This window comes from Vicia villosa, linkage group LG6 (assembly GCF_029867415.1).
Source record: "Vicia villosa cultivar HV-30 ecotype Madison, WI linkage group LG6, Vvil1.0, whole genome shotgun sequence".
Lineage (NCBI taxonomy): Eukaryota > Viridiplantae > Streptophyta > Magnoliopsida > Fabales > Fabaceae > Vicia > Vicia villosa.
Window position 1 is genome coordinate 135,102,133 of NC_081185.1, and position 23,169 is coordinate 135,125,301.

The 23,169-nt window shown below is 34.8% G+C and overlaps 1 protein-coding gene across 1 annotated transcript; it reads left to right on the forward strand.

The window, feature by feature from the left end:
* Window positions 1-9,765: 9,765 nt before the first annotated feature.
* On the forward strand, window positions 9,766-16,531 carry LOC131610117 (coatomer subunit delta-like). The gene is made up of 12 exons (XM_058881988.1): window positions 9,766-9,912; window positions 11,139-11,197; window positions 12,086-12,125; window positions 13,006-13,229; window positions 13,676-13,918; window positions 14,009-14,156; window positions 14,331-14,635; window positions 14,873-15,071; window positions 15,158-15,311; window positions 15,603-15,665; window positions 15,746-15,842; window positions 16,106-16,531. The coding sequence occupies exons 2-12, from the start codon at window positions 11,195-11,197 to the stop codon at window positions 16,193-16,195; spliced, it is 1,566 nt and encodes a 521-aa protein (XP_058737971.1). The 5' UTR covers window positions 9,766-9,912; window positions 11,139-11,194; the 3' UTR covers window positions 16,196-16,531.
* The last annotated feature ends 6,638 nt before the right edge of the window (window positions 16,532-23,169 follow it).

Sequence of the window (23,169 nt, forward strand, 5' to 3'; positions counted from 1 at the left end):
TTATTTTTGATCCCTTGGAATTTTGCTTGAATATGCATGAGGTTTCTTCCTTTTCATTTGGCTAAAACCCTCCCTTTTACATATGAACGAAAATTGGACCTCCTTATGGTGTTGTTTGGGCCTTCATGTGATTAAAACAAGAGCTATGCAATTTAATCCATTTATTTTGATATTTTTCTTAATTTATTTGATTTTTAAATGAATAAAAAATCCAAATAAATAGTAAATAAAAATTATAAAAGGGTGAATATGGATTTAGAGGTCTCATACAAGGTCATGACCATGTTTGAAGTGAAAACCTTAGGCCCATTAATCAAGAAATTCAAAATTCTTCATTTAGGGTTTTATGTATTTCTTGAAATTTTGCCAACTTGTGTGCCTCGTATCTCCTTCAATATTTGCCATATAACCATGTTCTAGGACTTTTTGGAAAGCTTAAAGAGTCCTTTAAAACCTCCTTTTGGTTTCACCTCAATTGGAGCTTCCATGCTCGAGTTATGAGCTTTGACCCAAAAGATGTTTTTTGTTGACTTTTTGGAGGACCTATAATCTCTCGTACCATATCTCCCAAATGATGCATTTCTGGCCTTGGCTTGTGAGAGACAAAGTTGTAGAGAATCAAATTTCCTTCAGAATAGGCTTTAGTTGGGAAATTTTTGATGTTCTATGTGAAATTTATGGCCGATCAAAGTTGAGTTGACTTTCTCCTTTAAAAAACCCTAATTTGAACCTTTTCTTTGTTCATTTCTGAGTTTTTATTAATGGGTCATGATCAACCATTGATCGAACGATGGATATCACTTCAAATACTTGATGTTGACCAAAAGTCAGGAGTTTTGACTGTACTTTGCCCATAGTTAACTTTTAGGTCAACATAGTCGATTATCGATCATCTTGAGCCATTGAATGAGCAATCCTTGAAATTGAAGCTTGACTTTTGACATGGAGATGCTTTGAGTCATATGAGACACCTTGAGATCCATTTGAGGCCTTAGAGATTCAAACTCCTTTGATAGAATGCAAAACCCTGATTTAGGAGGCCCTCGATTATGAGAACGTTGCCTGAATAGACCTTTGAACCTTGAACCCTTGATGATGAAATGAGATGGGCAAATTTTAGGGTATGACAAGCGGCCCTGCTGGTGGCCGACGGGTGGCTGAATTGAAGGTGTTAGAGCTATTAGGAGCGAAGTGCTCTCGGAGTAGTAGTGAGTGATATTTAGTGTGTATGACTTAAGAGTTTTTATCCCCTCGAGGGATATTGTAATTATAGGAGTTCTCCGAGGCCTAGGAATTTTACCTTCTTGGACGTGGTCTTAAATGCTCTCCTCTGATTGGGGTAGGTTATTGACCACTATTTTCGTGGGGTCATCGGAGACTCTTTCAAGCTTAACTCCCAAGTCAGAGGAAGCTCTTGAGTGACTCTCTTGGATCACCTTTCGGGAGGCCCAACTGATGGGCAAGGGCGCCTTGGTTTGGGTATTTATCAAATAAAACACTTCATAGTCCCTCAAGCACGTGGACTTTTCCTTTAATGAGAGGATGATTAAAACATCTTTCTTTTTTATACTTGCTTTCACTCAGTCGCTGATCCCCAAGATTGAGAATTCTTTTGTTGGGTGGTGCTTCCCTCATGTGCGAGTTCCCTAGTAAAGGGCGAGTGGAATATTATGTGTCCCTCTATCGAAAGTGCTCGGGACCGCAAATGCTTTTGTGGCATGGACATTTAGTAGATTTGGGGAAACAAGTCTATTATAAGGAGATATTTCTGAGACACCCAAACATCAATCAATTTGGCCAGATTGAGTGTTCGAGGAGGAGAGACATGTGTAGCATTTAATGCACCTTATGGTGGTATTTATTGGGAAGACAAATAAGTTTCCCATATCAAAGAACTAAACAATTATATTAAGTAAGAGAATCATATTCTTAATGAATATCAATAAAAGCACATACATTTGTACAACCAAACTCTTACACGTATTTTTCAGACATAAACACTAAGATAACTTTAGTGAAAGAATAGAAAAGGAGTGGAAAGTGAGAACTTAGAGATTCAAAATGAATTCTTCAGATTATGAGGTACTACAAAAGAGTTTGTTGATTAACCCTATTGTATTAATTGATTATTTAGTGTAAACACCACTCACGTAGGTTTAAACCAACTAGTAATCACCCATGCACGTGCTTAAAACGTTTTTCCAGTGATTTTATAAAATGAGAGACTTCGAAAATATTTGAGTGTGTGTGAGAGTTTCCTTAGTATCTTAGGAGCTACTCTTATACTTTACAATACATTAATCATCAAACACAATACCAGACGAGTAAGCTTATGCACTTCCCCTCTCTCACAACCATAAAGCTTCAAGATTCTTTATTTCATTCGTCATTGATGGTATCGTTCAACGGGTGTGATCATGGAACCACTTAGAAGATTAAGATGATAAATTTTTAATGAATTTATCAATCTTATAATTGAACCAACTCTCGTATCAAACGATTTGTAGAGAAGGAAAATCAATTGTGGTTTGTGGTTCCCTTGAAATGGGAAGTTTTCTTTTCTCATCTCGAGATTTTGAGGTAGTACACTTATTATAGATTAAAGAATCAAAAAGGGTTGACTCTCTAGTAAGTGGTTATTCAATTACTTAGCCAATACAAAATATTCTATTTATCCTTTGGCCGAGTCTTGCGTGTTTTTGGAACAAATTGGTGCCACAAGCAGTATGCTTAGAGCCTAATATAAATCCATGACCCAAAAGACCGAGGAGGCTAAAATGAGGTTGTCCGAATATTTCCTAAGAAGAAATCTCGTGGAAAGAATCTCAGCAAAAATAAAGCGGATTCCAAAATTACTTCTCAGTTTAGAAAGATCCAAAGACTTTTTAAGTTTTGTCCGAGAAAGAATCAAGGAGGAGTCTCCAAAGGTTACCTATCAATCTACCATGCTATCATACATGGGGTGAAGCATAATCTCGTGTCATGCTTATATGTGTCTCACTTTGGAATATCCTTGCTCTTCTCTTTATCGGTTAACTCGCTCGTTTTACCCAACCAAATATGTGATCTATGTGTTATGCTTTATTTTCCACCTTTTTTATTATGAAAAGGGGTAATATACTCTCATGAGAGTAAAGTATTCTCATGCGAAAGGGAGTTTAACCACTCTAATTATATATCTATTTGTTTCTATTTACCACCTCATTAAGAGATGTGTTGTCATCATAAAAAAGAGGATAATATTGATCTATGTACTTGTAAGTATGAAGTTGATGATTCTGCTGATAACTTTCTTAAAGTTTTGACAATGACAACATCAATGACTGTTGAAGTCGATGGTAATGATTTTTCAACTCTCTAATGATGGTGACCAAACTAAAGGACATCTAAAACCTTATCTAGATATATTATTAATCTCAAAAAGCGGTGCTGCATGGTCAACCCCAAAACGGGAGCGGCGCGGAAGCAAAGAACGATGCATGCGCTATTTTAGTGACACGGACACTAAAAAATAAATATTTTAATGACACTTACACGCTGAAAACATACTAGTAAATACCAAAAAAACTCAAACTTCATGAAGTATTAAGTAATAAAATACTTCCAAATGTATAATAGGATACTTCTAACTCCAAATACCATTAAAAAGCATAACTCTTAAGCAAAACACTGCAACATACTTATAAATAGCAATAAAATTCAAGAAAACAAACACTTAAACATCTAAATCTTAAAATAACTAAACATCAAAACTCTATTAAAAGTTCAAGAATCATTAAAATCTAAATCTTCATCATCACTTCCTCTACCAATAACATCTTTTTCGTCATCTGTAATGTGTTATTGATCACCAAATTCATTATCTACTACTGCCACTTCTTTTACTTTTGGGTTAGATCTAGACGAAGAAGATGGAGGTGCAACTTCATTCTTTTTCAATATTGACATACGACATACTCCCGTCTTCAGCCGATATTTTTCCACTTTGAATCTTATATATGTCCAGCAGTCATAACGCCTCATCATCATCTTCATGCACTTCACATGACATAACTTTCTTTCCCGCCTATTTCTTATCTTCATGCTCCTGCAAAATCAACTTAGCATCTTTGAGTGTTTGAGTGCAAGGAGGAACAAAGATGATGAGCGATGGAGGAGCAAAGATGAAGAGTGATGAAGGAAGCCACATACATCTCACATATTCTTCTTTAATCCCTCATCTATTATGTTCTTTATTTTTCATCTTCTCATTTTTAATGTTACTGTTCTCCCTTCCAATTTTGTTTTTTTATTACACCTCTTTGTCTTTAATCTCTCATCTTTTATGTTTTTTCTTTTTCATCTTCTTTATTTTTTTTCTTCTGTGATTTTTCTGTTTCATTATAATGTTTTTGATATTGTTTTATGATACCATTTTATGTTTTTTTTATTCCACTTTAATCTAATATTGTTTTTGTATATTAAATGAGAATTTGTTGTCCAAATATAATAGGTTTTGCTGTTATTTGGTAATGTATGAATGAATAAACATGAAGTTATGCTATCCTTTATATGTGTATGTATACTTCAAAAAAATCTTGTAAAAAATCGAACCAAATGAACAAACCCAAACCGCATTGATTTAATTTAGTTTGATTTCATTTCTAAAAGTCAATCGAAACAAATTGAATCTTACATTTTTTTATTGCACTTCAGATGACTTATAACGTCAAAATTGTCAAAATCGCACGACAGACACCCATACTAAATATGCTAAACGAAACATGCTTCCTACGAACACATCTAAAATCTATCATAATATACTATTTAACAATATATTTTGAATTAAAATACACTTCCCATAAACATTTGCGTTTTAAGAGGATAAATTGAAAAATTCTTATTGCTTTAGAAATGAAAGATTCTCAACCAACCCCATGGATCTCTTAAAATCCACATGAAATTCAATTTTTGCCCCCAACTTCTGTAGATGCACATTTGGAAGCACCCTATATTTTGAAAAAATTTGATTCCTTCCGTAGATACATCTACGAAAGCGTAATAAACTAGGGTATATGGGGAAAAATACACAAAAAATCAGTTCAGGGACGTTTTCGTAGGTGCATATACGACATAGCTTAGCGCCACATTGTTTCATAGATGCATCTACGAAAGTGTCTGATATAGTTTGAACCAACATGATCACTCCCCCCATTGTTTCATTTCTTCAAACTCTTCATATCCCACACCCTAAAAATCCTACATCATCAATACCCTATTTCACTCCAAGACTTAAACTTTTTGGTGCAACAAATTAAAAGAAGCAAGAAGAGTCTTAATTTTAGGTAAATAATCACTTTCAACCACTATATTATTCACATTATCAATGATTTTTTCCGTAAAAAGGTTACATAGCTTCCGTAGATCCATCTACGAAACATGTTGAGGAAGAACACTTCCGTAGGTGCATCTACGGAATAATTCCTGCAGTTTTTTTTCAGCATTTTGTAATTCTGTGTGATTTTGGAAAAATAGGCATGGTGCACCCCGATAATATTTCAAGAGAATTAGCTACTTTAGTCGATGTTTGTACGAGTATCGATAGGGTAGTCGCAAATATGGTAGATGTCGGAGGTGACTTTAGTAGCAAGCAATACTTTGATGATCGTGAAAGCATGCTAACATGGATTCGTAGGAATGCAACTAACCATGGTTTTGGTGTGGTGATAGGAAGATCGGATTATGTTACGCCAAGAAGAAACCCGTTTGTAACAATATTGTGCGAAAGAAGAGGGAAATGCCATCCTCCTCTTGAGAATTTTAAAAGAGACGACACAGAAACTAGAAAATGTGAGTGTCCATTTAAAATCCGTTGTTACATGTTGGCTAGCAAGAAATGGAGATTATATGTTATTAGTGGTTTGCATAACCATGATTTGTGCTCAAAATTACAAGGTCATCAATGGCATGTCGGCTAAATCTCGTTGAGAAGGCATCTATTAAAGACATGTCCTTGAATTTTGTCCAACCGAAAAATATACTTGCCACATTGAAAAGGAAGGAACCCGACAACATATCAAATATAAGACAAGTTTATAATCAACAATACTGTAATAATAAGATGAGTATGGGAGATAGGAGCGAGATGCAGCAATTGTTGAAAATGTTGGATGATAACAAATATGTGTCGCGATACACAAAACTTGCGATGACGAGCTTACAGTCTGAGATATTTTTTGGACTCATCCGGATTTGATAAAGTTATTCAACACTTTCTCGACAGTGCTCCTTCTCGATTCTACCTACAAGATCAACAAGTATTGACTCCCATTATTTGAGATGGTCGGTGTTACATCTACCGAGAAGACATTTGCCGTTGGTTTTGCCTTTTTGGAGTGTGAAAAAGAAGATAATTTTAGGTGGGCATTGGAGATGTGTCGCTCACTTTTGAAGAAATAAATTGGAATGCCTAAGGTGATTGTTACGGACCGCGATACCGCTTTGATGAATGCGGTTGCAACAATATTTCTTTCTTCCGAAGCATTACTTTGTCGATACCACATATCGTGTAATGTGAGAAGTAAGGTTAAACCCGTCGTGGGAACGAAACAAGTAGGGACCGAAGGTGGAAAATCGGTGAAGCCCAGAGTGGTTGTTGACCAAATAATGGATGCATGGGCCCGTATTGCAAGTTCGTCGACAAAAGAATTATACGCCGATACCGTATTGCAATTTCGGAAAATATGTGAAAAATATCCCGATTTATTGAAGTAAGTTGAAAGCACCATTATTGACAAGGTGAAGGAGAAATTTATTTGTGCGTGGACGGATAAGGTCCGATACCTTGGGAATACAACCACCAATAGAGTTGAGTCGGCACATGCTACTTTGAAAAATTGGCTGTGAGCAAGGGTGATTTGTGTAAAGCATGGGACACAATAAATCACATGATTTCAAACCAACACAACGAAATACAAACCTCGTTCGGTCGGAGCATTACGATTTTGGAGCATCGATTTAAGGACAACATCATTTACTCTCAATTGATTGGCAATATGTCTCGGGCAGGATTGAATTATATCTTTCACGAGGCGAAATGAGGTGAAACTTTGGTGGCAATAGCGCAAAGTGTGGTTGCACTATTACTAGCACGTATGGTCTCCCGTGTGCTTGTGTTATTGCTAAAAAGGTGAGATTAGGCGAGCCAATAAGAATGGATGAAGTCATTCCTCATTGGAAGAGACTTAGTTTTGATGATGATGATTGTATCGAAGAAGATTCGAATAACTCTATTATTTTTGAATTGGAGGAGATATAAGAGAGGTTTTCGAAGGCTGATGACAACATGAGATTAAACATCAAAGAACAATTGAGGAGGATTGGATTCCCGAAACAACCGACATAAAACCGCTGTCTCAACCCGTTAAGACAAAGGGTGCTCAGAAGAAAGTGAAGTCTATGCCAAATGACAACTCGACAACACGGTCTCCTTCATATTGTGAGCACGATGACAAACGCTTTCCCGACTCACCTACTCCAAAATTGCAAAAATCTCAAAAGAGTTCAAACAAGGGAGCTCGCTTAAGCAAACCGCCTCCAACACCTATTCCACTGCAAGTTTCACAAGTTTCCACTCTGATTCCGACACCTATTGATCCAAAAGTTCCGATTCCAACACCTATTGCTCCATCAGTCGAAGATGTACAAATTGCTCCAAAAATTCCATTCATTGACGAGATGTCGGTTTTATGCAAAAATACATCAACCGGATCGTAAATGTGGCGGGGGATGGTAATTGCGGATTCTGGGCCGTATCGACTTTGCTTGGTAAGGGAGAGGATGCCTATGAGCTTGTCCGACATTATCTTATCGAAGAATTGGTGAACCATAAAGACTCGTATACGTGGGTATTTAGAGACGAAACCAAATTTGAATCGGTCAACGGAGCTCTTGTTCCTTGAGGCGGCGCCTACGCACCGGTTTCGCATTGGATGAGATTCCCGGAAATGAGACATCTCATTGCATGCGCATATGACATGGTATGCATTGACTTGACGCGTTATGGTTTTTCGGAAACCTTTTTTCCGCTCCGCACCTCCTACAAATCCAATTGATCGTATTATATATGTTAGATGGCTCGCCAAATCGCGTATTGTACAAGTTTACTTGAAACCGGGATGCCCCATACCACCTACGTCACCAGAATGGAATCTTCATCATACCGAACTTGTCGAAACGTGACCGGATGTTTTTGTTGATAGGATGCATGAATTCGAAAGATTGAAAAATATTGAAAAAATCTCGAATGCAGAAAAGTCAAAATTGGAACCACCAATAGATTTAACTGGCGACAATTCTTTTGATGTATTTTCTGTTTTCAAAATGTAATTTATGCACTGTATACCATTGCAATATAATCCTTTTTTATAGTTTATGTGTTTATGTGTTTATGTGTTTTATACTATTACATGCCACTGCTGCTATTGCTTTGAATTCTGCAAAAAAATAGCAGGGAAATTTTCGTAGATGCATCTACAGAAGGGTGTTACATAGAAAATTATGGGTGTTTACCGTATATGCATCTACGGAAGGGAGAAATCTATGACCCTTCCGTGGATATATCTACGGAATATTCTGTGACAGAGATTGTGTGGTCCATAGTCTCCAAAGGCTTCTATAAATTTGAGGTTTCTAAATTTGCATTGCACACAAACACAAACACAAACACAAACGCAAATCCTAAATACAAACACAAAAATGTCTCGCATAAGGCCCTGTTCATGGCAGCGAACATCATATAGGCGTCCCGATCCGGAACCGAAATATCGTAGAAGGAATGAGCATGTTATTTTCTCTCCGGTCAAACCCCATATACCGATTATGTTTTGGAATATCCATACCTTCGACCAACTCAAGAGGACTCTGATGACTCAGTTAGAGAGGGAGTACAAACCCGGCGAAGTCATTCGAAAGATCCAGAGGCTTAGAACAAGGACCGATTTTGAAACCGGAGAAAAGCAACGTTGGTGGGATGAAGTTGAAGACGACGTCGATTTCGGTCTAATGATGCATGGATCAGATGACATTGTTTTAACTGTTGTAATACCTTAGATCTCTTAATTTTCTGTTTGAAATTTCGTTGTAATACCGATCAATCAATGAATCAATGCTTGAGTCTTTTATGGTTAAAAATGTTGCGGTTTTGGTTTTTTGGGTCTGGGCTGATTCCGTAGATGCATCTACGAAAGTCTTCCGTAAGTGCATCTACGGAACAATACAACATTAAACAAAAAAAATGTGCTTTCGGAAATGCATCTACGGAAGCACGAGGACAATTTCGTCAATTCGGTGGTGTGCTTCATAACAATGGGGTGAGTTAAGAAATCTTCTAAATTGCTTTTTATTTTTTGTTTTATTTTAAACAAAATATTTACTTTTTAACCAAATTATAATGTGATTTCTTTTTCGTATTTTTTTATTAATTTATTTTGATTTTGTAACCTAAAAAGTTATTAATTACCTATCTAATTGAGAATATTTATTTTATAGATAAATTAATAAAAACAACTTTTATTTGAAATCAGTTTTGTAAATTTAGATTTTAACTTATTAAAAAAATTGTACTAGTATCAAACAGAATAAAGTTTCTTAAAATCATATCAAAAAGTGATTTATTTTTCAAAAAGTTTTGACAAATAATATTAAATTCATTTCTAGTCATTGCAAATCAAATATACGAAAAATAAATAAATAAATTTAATTAATTAACTCGAATAAGGTTAATGGGGGGTCCATCTAGACACACCGGACCCGAGTTAGATTAACTAGCTTCGTTTCGGATCCTCCTTTCTTCTCTTCTGCTATCGGTGACGTTAATCCTTTTCTCTGCGATTCAGATCAGATCTGCACTACCGAATCTCAGATCCTGCATCGGTAAGATCTCTCTCTGCTACTTATCAATTCAATCACTGCATTACATTACCTTACCTTAGGATTTAGAGTATACTTTAAATTTTAATTTAGGAATTTCAATTGTGTAAAGGTGTGAGAAAAGTGATCAGAGTTGGTGCAATACTTGAATTGTTTCGATTAATGGTGTTTATGCAGTTCTGGTGTATATGTGATTATGTAAAATGCGTGTTGTATTCAATTGACGAGGTGTGTGATTTGGTGAAGTCGTTTATGTTGATTATTCTTAATATATATAGGCTTGTTTGAATATTATTTGGTGAAATTTTTAATAAAATTGTTGTAGTGAGAGTGATTGGTATTAGCTATGTATTTTGCATGCATGTCATGAATTCCTACGGGAAAATAGCCCTTTTATCGGAGTGGTGATAATAGCCCTTATGAGGGAGTAGTGATAATTTTCCTTCTAAGGAAGCTGTGATCAATGCCCTTGCAAGAGAGCGACTATAATTGTCCTTACGAGGGAGTGGTGATAATTGCCCTTACGAGGGAGTGGTGATAATTGCCCTTACGAGGGAGTGGTGATGTTCATTTTCATGTCGACCAAACATTAATGTTATGTTGTCTGTGATAATATGTGGAGTTTGTGTAGTGTTTATTAATATCACATGTAGTTTGGGTCTTCTTGTTAATTGTCCATATTATTTTCTTGAACGCTGTGTTCATATATATGCTTTATTGTTATTATGTTTGTTTACGGATGGTGACCCTTGCTCTTATAATTTGGGTTGATTACCACCACAACTGTTGAAGGCATTATAGTTTCGCATGCATCATCCTAATTAGCCGGTCTAGTACTAGTCTGTAGGTAATATGCAATGTCAGTCTTGTTCGGCGGGTTGTTGCGGATCAACTTAGATGTCACTTTTGTTTTCTTTATTTTGGATGCTATGTCTTTTTGGATAGTATATTAATTTTTTTTTGTGAAGATTTGGGTTTGCTTACAAACTTGTGTTTAAAATCTTGTAAGATGTTTTTTTAGCGTAATACCCTGTTTCAAATTAATCTGTACATTTATTTTATATGTGATTACTCTGATTGGCGGTTTTGAAAAGAATAAAAAAATTGGTATTTTGTAAACATACCCTTTTGGTTTTATTAATGTTCCAAAAAATTTAGGATGTTACAACCTTGCTTCGTGATCCCATAGCTCCTAACTAACAATGTGATTGTTTTTTTTTTTTTTGCAGATTCAATTCAACACTAGAAGAAACGTTTTCCTCATTTCAATTATCAATCGAACAAAATGGTAACTCACCGCTAGTATAATATTTGAGAACTTGCTCATGTTTTGCATTGCTTAGGAAACCAGTTTACTTTTATTAGTTTTTTTCTCTCTTGATTTCAGTATTTATTTTTTATTTGTGTGTTGTATACTTGTATTCACGTTGATGGAATAATTTTGATACTGGAGTGGCCTGGGTGGCCTGTAGCTACTCCAATTTTGTTATATGTATACAGTTTTAACTCATGATCTGTAAATAAAGACCATGGGAGTTTTAGTTCTTTCATATGAATTCTCTTCTGTAGTAAGTTTTTAGCATGGTTTTTCTTCTACATTACGGGTAACTTTGGATCTTCCGGTGCAAGCTTATGCTGCTAAGTAGTGTTTGATTTTCTTTTACCTTGAATATAGTTATGTAACTTTTGATATTTGATTTCATCCAGAAATGTGCTGAGCTTGATTGTATGAGCAAGTTGTTTGCTAGTTTGGTATAGGCTCAATTTGTGAGGGCGAGGCAGGGTTTATACAAAGGCCATACAATCACATTTCCTTTAGGTTTTGTTTGCAAATTGGGTTTTGAAGGAGAGTGGACTGGAGGACTTACTTTTATTTTTTAAATCAAGGACTCTATAATATGTTTTTAAAATTAAATTAAGTGTGTTTGAAGCATAATATTATCATTTATCGAGTTGCTCTTTCATTTTTTTAAAATTATCAAATATCAAAATATAGACTACGCCTTCCAAAATTCCCCTCCAAAACCCCACTCTCTAACGCAGCCTTAGTAAACTGGAGAAACAAACATCTATCGGCTTCAGAAAAATAAGAGATATTCCTATCTGTTCCTGATTTTCTCTTTTGTATCGTGAGTTTTTTTTGTCTCTTCAAATGTTTTTTTTATTTGTTTTACAGGTCGTTCTTGCTGCATCCATTGTCGGCAAGTCTGGCAAAGGTGAGTTGCTTTCAGCTCCCATTCACCAGTGGTCTTTTATCCTTTAGTTTAAGAGTAATTAGCACTGATAGTTTGTGTCTAGCTCACTTTTCATTTGCAGTCATTGTATTATACTTAAGTAAACATAAATTTCACTACAGGGAAAAGAAACATATTAAATATATTATATATTGCTCTTGAGATGCCACTTTTTATCATAGTTAACTGTAGGCTAGACATGTGCTCATCTTTGTTTATAATATTTGATTTTTGAAGCTATAACACACCCTTCATGATTAAAACAAATGAGGTATTTAGATTCTCTCTACATTGCTGCAATTGTACATTGCTGCAATTGTTACGGATTCCCCCTTATTCACTATTATGAAACACATGCTACTGGGTTTTGAGAAATATATAAGAAATTAGTTCCAGTCGGGGTAGTTCCTTTCCAGGAGTAGATACATTCGTTGGAGTTGGACATGTGGAAAATCTTCTAATGAAGTAATTTCTTTTGATTTGGTTGAAAACATGGTCACTGATGTTAAGATAACTAATATATGTTACAAGTCTTAATCAGAAAATATAATAGGTATCTTTTGATATATGACTGCTTTGATATGTATAATTTATCTGCTCTTCACTTTATGTATCACATAGACCAATGAGTTATGAAATCCATTTACTGTTTCAATTATTCCATCTTTTTTGTGTGTCTAATTCTTAATATTGCAGCTTATTATTGGGAGGTTAATTTTTTCGCTTTGACATTCAGAATAATTTTTTAGTTTATAAACAGCAGCGGAGTCCTGTAATGATGTTTTATTTGACGGTGCCTAAATAATTATGGATTTAACACCCATATCCTTATGCCACTAAACCTCTTGCTTTTTGTTTACAGTGCTGGTTTCTAGACAGTTTGTGGATATGTCTCGTATAAGAATTGAGGGACTTCTAGCAGCATTTCCCAAGCTGATAGGTACTGGGAAACAGCACACATATATTGAGACTGAGAACGTGCGCTATGTTTACCAGCCAATTGAAGCTCTATACCTGCTACTTGTAACAAACAAACAGAGCAACATACTGGAAGATTTGGATACTCTGAGACTTCTCTCCAAACTTGTATTCTTTCTTTGATGCTTCAAATTTGACTTCTTGTTTTCTCAAATCCATTTATTTTCAATTGATTGGTCTTTTCATCTTGTTAGGAGCATTATTAGTTTTGTCGTTAATTTGGTATGACATGCTAGCCTGAATCTAGAATGTTTGTGCCGTTTTAATTTTTTGTCATGTTGGTGTTTTCAAGGGGTTTTAATGGTACACTTATGAGATGCATAAGCTCCACTTCTTCATTTAAACATGGCGTTTAGTACATTGAAACTTATAGGCGTTTATTACAATGAAATTTATAGGCGTTTATTACATTGATTTCAATAGGAAGGTTTAGGATTGATGAAATGATTTTTAGTGGGAGGGAGGTATTTCACCTTTTCAAATCTTTAAAGCCCTTGGATTAAACTTTTGTCAAAATGCTTTCACAAATTCAGTTCATTTCTTAATATTTTCAGGTCCCTGAATATTCTTATTCCCTTGACGAAGAGGGTATCTGCAGACATGCCTTTGAGCTGATTTTTGCGTTTGATGAAGTCATCTCTCTTGGGCATAAGGAAAATGTGACTGTTGCACAAGTTAAGCAATACTGCGAGATGGAAAGTCACGAAGAGAAGCTGCACAAGCTGGTTATGCAGAGTAAGATCAATGAAACTAAGGATGTGATGAAGCGGAAAGCCAATGAGATTGATAAAAGCAAGGTATGATCGGGGGACTACAATTTAAAATTTTTTTAAGTTGAGTCTGGGATTGCTCATAATTTAATTGAACTTAATACATTTACTGCGCAGATTGAAAAGAATAAAGGTGATAAAGGAGGGTTTGGATCAATAGGTTCTGGAAGAATTGAAAATAGCTTCAGTGATTCTAGCATACCTAGCACTGGAACTGGTTTTGGATTTAGTACTGATATTGACTCCTTTCCTACCAAACCTAAAGGTTGGTTTTCATAGATTCTCACAAATTCATCTAGAATGTTTGTAAATGTAACTACTTAGAATGGCAATAGATCCTGCAATCTCCAAGGCTGTGCTTTATTCTATGCCCAAATTATCTTGTTTCAGAATTAAGAGTTATTTTTTCATTAATGTACTCTCCTATTCTCTTCCTTAGGTCGTCCAACTTCATCTGCTGCTGCTCCGCCAAAGGGTCTTGGTATGAAGCTTGGTAAATCTCAAAAGACAAATCAGTTTTTGGAATCATTGAAAGCAGAAGGTGAGGTAATTCTTGAAGATGTTCAGCCAAGACTTAGCCAGTCTCGGACAGCTGCCCCACCACTTACCGATCCTGTCACTTTAACTGTTGAGGAGAAATTAAATGTGACTCTGAAACGAGATGGCGGAGTTGGTAGTTTTGATGTTCAAGGCACACTGTCTCTGCAAATTCTTAACCAAGAAGATGGACATATTCAAGTTCAGGTATTGTATACTTACTATCTTTCTCAAGCTTTCTGTCCTGTGGCTGCTGATTTGCATAACCAGGAATTTATTTATTTATAAGAAAAAATGAGTTATTGACATACAAAAGTTATAGTTGTTTCATTTAATCTCATCATCATTTGATAAAACAGTTCATGTGAAACACAGTTCATGTATATATCACTTTAGAAGACAACTAAAGTATTGGTACTTGCATATGGTGCCATGTTTTTGCAGGTCCAAACTGGTGATAATCAGGCCATCTCTTTCAAGACACACCCTAACATGAATAAAGAGCTATTTGCCCATGACTATATACTAGGTCTAAAGGATCCCAATAGGCCTTTCCCCACTAGTCAAGGCAGTGATGCTGCAGGTGTTGGTCTTTTAAGGTGGAGAATGCAAAGCACCGATGAGTCAATGGTGCCCCTGACAAGTGAGTTAATATCTATCATTAATGTGGTCAACAACTTTATTTTCATGCAATAAGAACTGACAGTGTTGTATATATTTCTAATGCAGTCAACTGTTGGCCATCTTCTTCTGGAAATGAAACTTATGTCAGCATTGAATATGAGGCTTCATCAATGTTTGATCTGCGGAATGTTGTGGTTTCAGTACCTCTTCCAGCTCTTCGAGAGGCACCATCTGTTAGTCAGATTGATGGAGAATGGAAGTGAGTAATTTGTTGTTTTTCTTCCCTGAACAATTGTTAGGGACAACAGTGATTTGTGTTTTTGGTCTGTGGTTAGTAGGATCTGTTACACATGGTAAATATTAGGGAGCTTTACACCACTGCTCAGACTGTTTGATGGAACTAATTTTGCTTTCCCACATCACCCCTCCCCTCCCAAAATCACCAATTGACGTCTTTCATATTTACTTACATTTATAATTCTAAATCATTTTATTTTACTCCTTACATTTTTGTGCACTCGATAATTACCTAATAAAATTGGCTTTGCAGGTATGACTCTAGGAATTCCATTTTGGAGTGGTCTGTCCTTTTGATTGATAATTCAAATCGCAGGTATGCTATGTTTGGAGTGACTTTTTAAGATTTAATTTTAAGCTTTCAATTTATTTTGTCTGATCTTAAAAATTTGGCAGTGGGTCAATGGAGTTTGTTGTTCCACAAGCCGATTCATCAGCATTCTTTCCCATTTCAGTTCGTTTTGCAGCAACTGAGACATTTAGTGACCTGAAGGTTTGTGTTTTTCTTTATGGTATTCAATTTTATTAGGGGCAGTGGATGGAGTGTAATTTGGAACAATTTATCAAAATTTGAAACTGACACATTTATCAACCCAAAGATGTTTGTATGGCTGGGAAGTTTTTCATCTCTAAATAGAAGTTCTTTTCTTTCAACTCCTTTGCCGCCTGTCATCAGCTGCTATGGATAAGATATGATATTATTAGCTTGAATGTTGTTGTAATGAGATCTTAACCTTTTTTTGCTTCTCTTTGCAGGTTACAAATATCATACCACTCAAGGGTGGTAATCCTCCCAAATTTGCTCAGCGAACTCAGTTGATCACAGAAAACTACCAAGTTGTGTGATTGATTTCCTCTTGACTTTTTAGTTTCTATGACAGTTTTGCTTTTACCATTTACGTCAATAGGCTTTACTTATAGTTGCAGTATTTGTTATACTATTCATGAGTTTATACTTTTGGTTCTACTTTTCAAGACATGGAGCAATGTATGATACTTCTATTTACTATCATGTCAAGTATCTTATGTGGAAGGGGATGCATACCCCATCTCCCCTCCTTTTATCTGTGAAAAAGTTTATATAAATTAGAAGACATGCAAGTCATGCTAATTAAGTATCAACTATCTAGTTGTGTATGTAATGTGGTGTATTTGCTAAAATGATGTTTTATGTGTATTTTACATCTCTTCAAAATACATTTTCAACAAAACACAATTGAAATTTAGGGTATGTTTGGATGGATAGTTTGGGGGTCTCAGTCCATATATGAGATTTTAAGATGGATAGAATAGCATTCCTTAGTAACTCAAATCCCTTAATATCTGATCACCCTATAAACGAACATATAACTTAATATCTCATAAGGGATTTTGCATAATTTATATTGAGATTCATTATCCAAGTCTTTGGAATCAAAAGTATTTCTATTTTTCTTAGGCTATGTTTGGGAGTTTGGAGGAAAAGAGAAGGGAGAACTTTGAAAAAATAGAAGGATTGAGTCGAAATAATTGAATGATTTTGGTTGGGAGGGTTTAAAAATGTCATAATATGGAGAATTTAAAATTTGTATTGAAGGAGAGCTTTGAAGGATTTTGGAAGGTTTACATAAATTTTCATAATATCTTTTATATTGTTATAGTATTTAAAAAATAAAAAAATATAGTAATGATAAATACTCTATTATTATTTTATACAAAATTATTTTTAAAAAAATATTAAATATTTCTTATAAAAATTCATTTTCGAAAGTCCTCTTCTCCTTTTCAAACTCGTAAACATAGCTTAGCATATCTAGGTGATAAATCAAGATCAAAGAACTAAGTCATGTTTAGTTTAAAAATAAAATAGAATTTAGACCTGAACAAAACTAACAGCGGCGAGCTTATAGAGGTGAAAATAAAGTTGTGTTGGATGTAGCTCGATGTTTACGGTAATAAGCAAATCAAATGTGCTAAGGAATTAGTCCGACCTTTCCATATTTGCATTTGATACCCCTTGTATTTTAAAAATGTCAATTTTGACACTCTTATAACCTCTCTAATTTTGAAAAAAAATATTCTCCATAAAACAAGAAAAATGGACAAATGCCATAGTTTAATGGAAAATCCATGTGTTTAAATCAGATATGTCAAGTGGGAAATTGAATAAAACACTACCTTGTATGTTCTTCTTCCTCATGATCAAATGGAGTTTCACTGTCAAAACCCTTGAAAAAATTTATTCCATTCTCAATCAATTTTTCAACACTAAAACATCATTATTGTATTTTATCACATTAAAGGGAGGAAAAAAAAACTGAAATTTATGGTAAAGTTCATTCATTTCATCCCTATCCTTTGCATTAATGTGGTTTTTAAGCTGAAAAAATGAACGTTGAGTCCGAATATTCATCTCCAGACTCAGTTTCAGTTGTTCAAGAGATCCATCTTCGGATGTGCTTGATATTTTGAATTTTTAATCTGTTTTTCTGTTATGATTTTTGTATTAAATATGGTGCACCTGAATATGTTTTCCAAAGTTACTGCGAGAATAATGTTAAATCAAATGACGTGAAAGGTGATGTTGAACCAGATGAAGTGAAGGATGTTGTTAAATAGGGTGCTAAACCGATTATTGTCGGGGTAGATGTTTGTAAATAATTTACAATTAAGCAATAGCTTATTGTCTTATGCTATAATGGGCCCGCATGGAGGTTGGGAAATTGGGGTTTGGCGCTGCAATCAAAAGGTCCGACAATAGTTCTAATATAAGACACGAATTTATTACAATGAGATGTGAAAGAAGTGACACATACCAACCACTGATTAGGAAGTTGAAACATGATGACACCGGATCGAGAAAATGGAGTGTTCTTTTAAATTGTGCAGATACCGTAAGTCAAATGATTGAAAAACATTTAATGTGGTTTCTGATATACATAATCATGCCTTGAGTGATAAACTATCCAGTCATTCCATTGTATGCCACCTTATTCCGGAGGAAAAGAAACTTGTTTTGAACATGACATTAAACATGGTGGTGTCGGAAAACATACTTGCAACTTTGAAACATAAAAGACCTCAAAATGTTTCAAATATAAAGCAAGTATACAATGTGTGTGCCAGAAACAACAAGGCAGTAAGAGGTCTAAGATCAGAAAGGTAACAACTATTGAAGCTTTTAGAGGATGACCAATATGTTTCTAGGTACAAAGTTTGTGAGGATAAAGTCACTGTTCGAGATATATTTTGGACTCATCCCGATTCCATCAAGTTATTCAACACATTTCTCAATGTGCTCATAATTGATTCAACATACAAAACAAACAAGTATAGACTCCCACTCTTGGAAATTGTTGGTGTTACTTCTATAGAGATTACTTTTTCAGTCTGTTTTGCATTTTTGGAATCCGAAAAAGAGGACAATGTTACATGAGATTTGAAAATGTGCAAGACTATGTTGAACGACCAAGAAAACATGTCAAATGTAATTGTCACCAATCGTGTCACCTTACTGATGAATTTGGTTGCTATAATGTTTCCTACATCGTATGTATTACTTTGTAAGTATCACATAACTATTATGTTCCAATGGGAAGTAGTCAAAGAAAGATTTTCAAAAGCTGATGACATCATAAAATTGCATATCAAAGAGCAGTTGAGGAAGATTGCCTATCCAGAAACAACAAATTTGAGACCACCGTCGTAACTAGTTAAAACAAAGGGTTGCCCTTAAAAAGGTCAAACCAACACTTAATGACAACTCTACGAGACAATCTTCTTCATACTTTCAACATGTTGACTCACATTTTCTAAATTCTCCAACTGAAAAAATCTCAAAAAGTGTTTTAAAGGGTGCTAGCAATAGCAAACCATCTCCTACACCGTTGTTACCAAAAATCATCCATATTAAAGAGATGCCTCTTTTTATGCATATATACATTGAGCGGATTGTAGATGTTAAAGATGACAACAACTTTGGATTTCAAGCTGTTTCAGGTTTGCTCAGTAAAGGAGAGGAGGACTATCAATTTTTCCGCTATCAGCATATACAAAAGTTGACGATACATAAGGAATCATACACATCACTATATAGGACAAAAAGAAAATTACGATGTCATTATCAATGCTCTTGTTCCTTGTATTAGTGGTTCGGTACCAAATGAAAAATGGTTGTACTTCCCAGAAATGTGACATCTTATGGCAAGTGCTTATGATAGAGTGTGTATTGATCTGACAAGATACGATTTCTCGAAAACATTTTTTCACTTCGCAGTAAGCCACCTCAAAATCCATCCTAACGCATCATGTGTACTGGGTGGCTTTCAAAAACACAACATTTTGTTCAAGTTTATTTGAAATCAGGATATCCTATACCAAACACATCATCAAAGTGGACAACGCATGTAACACCCCGATTTTATTTTAATTAGTTCTCGTAATTTAATTATGTGATAATTGGTAATTGTGTGGTATTGTTTGGTGTTTTGGTGTATTTGAGCTACCTTTGTGTGAGGTAGTGATCTTAAAAGTAGAACTAAGGTAGTGGGGTGTGAGAAAAAGTGTAGAAGTTGGTGGTGTAGGGAGTATGACTAATTGAATGATATTAGTTAGTAATCATTTAATTATTTAATATTAGGTGGATATTAATTTAATTAGATAATTGGTGGAAATTATTATTGTTATTTTAATTAGTTAGTCTAATAACATAATAGAAAAAGAGAAGTGGAGGGGAGAAGTTGTCAGTACGTGAAAAGAGAAAGGGAGAAGAGGAAAAGCTAAGGCTCAAGGGAGAACACCATAGTAGAGGTTGAAGAATTCATCGCTAGGAATACCAAGGTAAGGGTGGGGTTCTTCTTATATATGGGTTTCACATGACAATAAGGTAGATTATGATTATGTCTAATTGTATTGCTTTTTTCTCCATGTTTGGTTTTATTGGAATTGCTTGTTGTTTGGAGAAATCAAATCGATTGATGAACCATAATTGATGTGGTGTTTGTGTAATTGTTGTGTTGTATCTGTGTGTTGTGATTTGAGTGTATTATGATACTTTCGAATTGTGGTTTTGGACGTATGTTCGTCATGGTATGTAATCGTTGTGGTTGATGATTGAATGGTGAATTATATATTGTTACTGTTGAAATTATGCATTTTATGGAATTGTTGATAATGAATGTTGTGTGTGGTTGCAAGTCAGCATTGGAACTAAGTTATGAGTATTTTCGCTGAACAATATTTGGGGTTTGAAACTTTTAAAAAGTGATTATTTCGTGTTAAAACATAAGCTAAATTATTTGTAAGAAAAATTGAATTTTGGGATGGCTTAAAGTGATTTTCGTTTTGAAAAAGTTACAGAAAAGGGCTTATGTCAGTGATGTAACCGGTTACATGGTTAAGGTAACCGATTACATTAAAAATGTGTTTTTTTGGGCATTTTGGGTGATGTAACCGGTTACATAGATGAGGTAACCGGTTACATCGAAGAAAAATTGGGTATTTCTGCTTCTAGGTCTGATGTAATCGGTTACATGGTTGATGTAACCCCTTAAATCGTTGTGTTGAAAATTTTATTAAAACTTCAAAAATTCATAACTTGAGTTCTGGGTGTCCGTTTCGAGTGTCGTTCAAAGTGTTGATAAGCTAATGCAGTGTACTTTGCTATACAAATATTTTTGGGTGCAGAAAATAAATATTTTGTCACATGATGGTGCTGTTTGGTTTGTAGTTGCGTATTGTATTATGATAACTATGTATAACTTGCTTGTGATGCATAATATGTTATGTTGCATTGTGGGATATATGCAAATCTATTATTACTGTTTGCTACATTGTTGTGGTGCTGTTGCAACATGTTTTGGCAGGTGTTAATACATAGTGGCCAGTGGTATTGAAGTGCACCGACTATGGTAAAGGTTAATGCACATATTGTTGTTGCTTGCTATATCATTATATTGTTGTTGCTTGCTATATCATTATATTATTGATGCTTACTGTTTATATCACGTGTTTGTTGCATGGTGGCCAGTATTGGCGAAATTCATTGACTATGGTGAAGGTCAATGAGCATATTATTGCTGTTGCATGTATTCATGGTATTTGGCGGAAGCCGTATTTGGTGAGCCTCAATCCCATTGTGTGGATTGAGTGCGAGTAACTATTTCCTATGGTGATAGATTAGTGAAGCGTTACTATGTAATGATTTTAGACGGAGGCCCGTTTGGAGAGCCTCGATCCTAGGTGGGGATCGGGCAGTGAACCTGAGAGTTCATAAATTGGTACCACATGTATTGAGTCAAGTTGTTCAGTCTCATTTCATTGTATTGGTGTTGTATTATTGTGTTGATGGTGTGAATACATCAATGTTGTGTTTTATGTTGGTGGTATGGATATGTGCGTTGTTAGAATGTGTGATATAATTATAATAATTTGTTACTCCCTTATTATGCTGCATTCCTTTATATAATTATGATATGTCATCCATTCTGTTTGAATGTTGCCTCTACGTGTGTAACGTGCAGATATTCAGGAGTAGTCAGCGTGGATGTGAGTGGAAGGATGAAGTCTTCCTTTTTATTTTCTAGTGTTGGTGTTTGCTCTGATGTATAACACCAGGGAGTGACGTTTTTATGTTGTGGAGATTAATTGAATATCTCTTGAGTTGATGTTGCTATATTTTACTTTATAAACATGATTATATTTTGAATTATTATTAGATGATGATATTTCCGCTGCTTGAATACAAGTTTAATTTTCAGACATGTTTTTATTATTATAATCTTTCTTATAATTTTTAAAAATAGTGTGTGTTACATATCACGGTGTATGAGCAGGTTTTGTTGAACTGTAGCATCCTAAATACTTTTGTGTTGACTTTACTCTGATAATATATTTAAATTATGTAGGGGTTATTTAGGGTGTTACAACACATTGCATAAAAGATGCTGGAACTTACTTTTCTGAAAAAGATGGAAAAGTTCACCAAGTGGAGTGACATTAAAAAAGAATCAAATAAGGAAATGTCTAAGAAGGAACCACCAATAAATATAGATTTGGATAGTGACACATGCTTTGATACATTTTAGTTTTTATCTAACAATGTAATTCGTTTTTGTATGTAATATTGTCAATGATATAATCTCGATACAATTTAAGACATACTTAATGTCTATTCTACTTTAATGTCATAGAATTTGGACGTAATTTTTATACACTCTTTTGTTTCAAAATTTTGCCTTGTATATTATACTTATTTGTATGAATAATGCTCTAAGTGAGTCTGGATATGCATCTTCGGACACACCCCATTTTAATTGTAAAAAAAACAAAATAGAGGATTTTACGAATGTGAATCTCCGTAAAAACCCTTATTTTGTAAAAAAATAGGGCGTGTCCGAAAATGCTTACCCAATATATGCCCCAATGAAAGAATATCGTTTCTAAGGTCCAAATTAATCTAAAACATCTATAAATAGGGGTCTCTCATTCCATGTTCTTTACAAAACACAACAAACCAGAATGAATACATATATCCATCTTGATTTTTTGTATTTCAATTGAGAAAAGCCCGCCCACTTCCATTTAGGGTCTCCGAGGACATACCTCTAGTTGATCTGAAATCGAAACTGAATACTCTCTTGTGATATCCAGAAAATCGAAGAGTTCTCAAACTCACGTACCGTTCACCCTCGATTGATGACAAAGGGAAGATACAGTTCACCAAGCTTGAACTGAAGACAAATGAGGATTTAAAGGTTATATAAAGTACATTTAACAGTTACTCAATAAAAGGTCCGATTGAAGTGGATACAACAATTTCAAGATCATTTGAAGATATTCTA